This window comes from Setaria viridis, chromosome 5 (genome assembly GCF_005286985.2).
Source record: "Setaria viridis chromosome 5, Setaria_viridis_v4.0, whole genome shotgun sequence".
NCBI lineage: Eukaryota > Viridiplantae > Streptophyta > Magnoliopsida > Poales > Poaceae > Setaria > Setaria viridis.
Window position 1 is genome coordinate 10,982,294 of NC_048267.2, and position 4,018 is coordinate 10,986,311.

Here is a 4,018-nt window from a genome sequence, read left to right on the forward strand (position 1 = left end):
AGAGCTGTGCGTGCGCACGCAGCTTCGCGCAGGTGTGCATGTGATCGGAAACGCGGCCAGAGCCGAGCGCCAGGTACACCACCAGACTACCAGAGCCTTGACTAACAACGAGGATCGCCTTCCAACTGGGTCACCGCGCCTTTTGCAGCTTCTCGTGCTCCCACCGTCCGCCGGCGCTCTGGTAGTCCGTCACCAGGGATGAGCCCCGGAGGCGAGGCCCGCAGCTGGCCGTGGCCTACCTCGGCCTCGGTCAGACGCCCTCACCCATCCTCGATTTTGTTTCTGCCGCCTCCAATTTTACCCGCGCCGCCGTCGATTTCGCTTGCCCTCCCGTCGATTTCGCCCGCCCTGCCGCCGATTTCGCTCGCGCCAGCCAGCCCCTATCGCCTGCGGCCCCGCGCCACCGCTGCCCGACCTCGTCTCCCCCACGGCCACCGGTCCTCTGTCTCTACCCTGCGGCAGGACAGAGCACGGGCAGTCCGAGGCGAGCGGGCATGGGAGAGAGGGGTAAAAGGAGAAGCGGGGTCCACGCGTCAGACGTCCATGTCAGCAGCTAGGTCCATCTCAGCGCGTCAACATGGTCAAAACCACCATGCATAACCGGAAAAGGGGCTAATTGAATGGTTTTGCAAACATGAGGGTGTTAATCATCTGGTTTTAGGTGAAGTGGTCTCCTTGTAATAGGTGGGGGGTTGTATAGACTTTTTCCTTTGCTGAATGCCAGGTCTGAGGCCCAGCGCCCCCCAGCCCAACACGGAAAACTCCCGCGAAGCCGTCCACGTTCATCCATCCCAAGGATGATTCCAGATTCCCAACAAATCCATCGGGGACACACCGTGAAGCCTCATCGTCCTCGTCACTGCTCCGTCTCACGCGCACGACAACGAAGGGAGCCGAGAGCCCTGACGCCCTGATGGCGAGCTTCTTCCAGGACGCGCGCCTCCCGCAGCAGCGCGTCGTCGAGGGCGTCGCCTTCCCGGCGGTGCTCGTCCCGAGCGCCCCGGCGTCGCTCGCCACCGGCGGCGTCGACGAGTTCCTGGCGGCCGTGCGGTCGGAGCGGGCGTCCCGGCTGGAGCCGCTGGTGCGGGACGCGGGGGCGCTGCTGCTGCGGGGGTTCCCCGCGCGGACGGCGGCGGACTTCGACCGCGCCGTCGACGCCTTCGGGTACGAGGAGCTGCCGTACGTCGGCGGCGCCGCGCCGCGGACCAACGTGGTGGGGCGGGTGTTCACCGCCAACGAGTCGCCGCCCGACCAGAAGATCCCCTTCCACCACGAGATGGCCCAGGTGAGAGTCAGCCTCCAGCCGTCGTTGGCCCAGGCCCTAGTTCGCCATAGCCTCCTCTGCGCCACACAAGCAGCAGACTGAAATTCAGGAGCAACACAAAACGGGCGAGTCTAGATCATAATCGCAGAACATTTGAATGTGGTTTGCTTCATAGTCAGTACTCCTCTTTGATAAAAGCTTAGAAAAGTTAAACGAAAGTAGTTGCTAACAGTCACGAGCAACTTTGTACTAACTGGAGATTTACTTAATGTAGAAGGGGAACATAATTTGAGTAGTATTTTCATAGTTGAAGCCTTCGAACCATTTAATTAAAGACGAGACAGTCAGCGCTGAGCAATAAACAACTTGCGATACTGAAACTTCAGTGTCTTGACAGTACCGAGCTATACTGACAGTATAAAGTACTCTTGATGCCATTTTAAAATTAAATGTTAAATGTTACTGATTGCAGATTTCATTTTGAGCACTTAAGCTCGGGTAGAGTAGAGTTTCCTGACCACAATGGACTTACGGTGGTAAACGACACACTTTGTTTTTAGGTTCCAACATTTCCGTCGAAATTGTTCTTCTTCTGTGAAGTAGAACCAAAGAGTGGCGGGGAAACACCAATAGTATTGAGCCATTATGTCTACAAAAGGATGAAAGAAAAATTTCCAGAGTTTGTGGAGAAATTGGAGAAGGATGGGCTGATATATACAAGGGTCTTAGGAGAGGGTGATGATCCATCTTCTCCAATCGGTCGTGGATGGCAATCAACATTTCTCACCAAAGATAAAGCTGTCGCTGAAGAAAGGTAGCATCATTGCAGATTATCATAATTTTGCCATGAGTTCAGAGCATTTGCATTACATAAATTCCCATCTAACATTGTTGCATAAATATATTTGTTCTGAAGAAATCATTGTTCCATTTCATCAGATATCCATGCATGACCGAAACCAATGTACAATGTAACGATCTAGTTCCAGTATAACTGAAGTACTTTAATTGCGTTATCAACTTGGGTCGTTCCAAAAGCTTTTGATCATGGCCTCTCCATACCAAGCACAAAATCAATATCTCTGTCTCATCTTAACATCAGTGTAGGCACTGCGGGTATGCTTCATGCCATTTCTTCAGTCCAAACAATGGATTTTTCTAGCGGACTGCTTCCGATCGCCAACTGAAATTGTATACAGTGGTATTCTTATGCTTCTGATCTTACCTGAAAATTTGACTGCAACTGTTGCTGACAGGGCTGCCCAGCTCGGCATGAAGCTGGAATGGACTGACGACGGCGTCAAAACGATAATGGGCCCGATACCGGCAGTGAAGTGGGACGAGAGCCGGGGCAGGAAGATCTGGTTCAACAGCATGGTAGCCGCCTACACCGGGTGGAAGGACGCCCGGAACGACCCCGTCAAGGCCGTGACCTTCGGCGACGGCTCGCCCTTGCCCGCCGACGTGATCGCCGAGTGCGGCAAGATCCTGGAGGAGGAGTGCGTCGCCGTCCCGTGGCAGCACGGCGACATCCTCCTCATCGACAACTGGGCCGTGCTGCACTCCCGCCGGTCGTTCGAGCCCCCGCGGCGCGTCCTTGCTTCGCTCTGTAAATGATCTGTAGAAGTGCAGCGTGTATATGATGTATGTCGATTTGCAGGTGCTCTGAACTGGGAATAATTTCATGCGATGGGAATGAGAAGCCTTGTAATGCACAACAGCACGTCGATGGCAAAAGGAAAGTGCAGATGAACACGTGGCACTCGTTTCCTGCAGTGGTTGAATGTTGGTGGCGTATGTCAGAGTCGGACAAGGACGAAGTTACCATTGTATCTCTTGTCTTTGTTCATGCTAAGCTTTTGGAGGAACTGACATAGGAGTATAACAGTGGATTGAGGGATGAAACTAATCATGTCACGAGATCGATCGGGCCAACGGTGCTGGAACTCGAGAACAGCATCTAGCTAGAGAGAAGGAAAATGGATGGTGAGATCGATGGAGGAGAGCTGAGCCAAGTGAGATTCAGACCTAGGCGTGGCAGATAGGAGCTGCCAGGAGCAGGAATGCAGGATCCGCCTGACGAGCACAGCTTCGGTTTCCTCCCCGTCCGCCCGCCTCAGGCCAGCCCACCGCCGCTCCTCTGCGAGAAAACCGCCGCCGCCTGCGAAGTCCGACCACCGCTGAGGTGGGCGGCATCTCGGGAGAGACGGCGCGGGAAGGGGCGACGTCCTGCGGCGAAGAGGGAGCGGAGAGCTGGAACCGGAGGTGCATTGGCCGCCCTGGCGACCAGCCGGCCGTCGCCGGAGCCATTGGGGGCGGAAATGGCAAAGGGGTTTTATGAAAAAAATTGATCGCGATTAATAGTTGCGATCCTAGGGGTTTTTATGTAAAACGTTGGTCGCGATCGCAAGGGGGATTTGCGCAAACATTTGGATCGCGATTAATAGTCGCGATCCAAGAGGGTTTTATTAATATAGTTAGGGGGTTCCTGAAAACGTCACCTCGCCCCCTCCGACGCGGGCACGCGCCGGCGACCTCGCCGTGGAGGCAACGACGGCTCGAATCCGGCCACCCACTCCCGAGGACTGAGGGGCCCGGCTCCGTGCTCAGACCGCATCCACCCCGGACCCCCAGCTTGCCACACACGGCTCTCCATTCGCCGCCCCGCGCACCCAGACGACGAGAAGCGGAGGAAGTAGGAGACGAAATGGGAGGGGTCTGATGCCGCCGCCGGCGGCGGCCGCAAGGAGCAGC

At 55.6% G+C, this 4,018-nt stretch overlaps 1 protein-coding gene across 1 annotated transcript; it reads left to right on the forward strand.

Moving 5' to 3' along the window:
- The first annotated feature begins 507 nt into the window (after positions 1-507).
- Positions 508-3,119, forward strand: LOC117858161 (clavaminate synthase-like protein At3g21360). Its single transcript, XM_034741175.2, has 3 exons — positions 508-1,285; positions 1,825-2,078; positions 2,521-3,119. The coding sequence occupies exons 1-3, from the start codon at positions 914-916 to the stop codon at positions 2,879-2,881; spliced, it is 987 nt and encodes a 328-aa protein (XP_034597066.1). The 5' UTR covers positions 508-913; the 3' UTR covers positions 2,882-3,119.
- Positions 3,120-4,018: the final 899 nt, after the last annotated feature.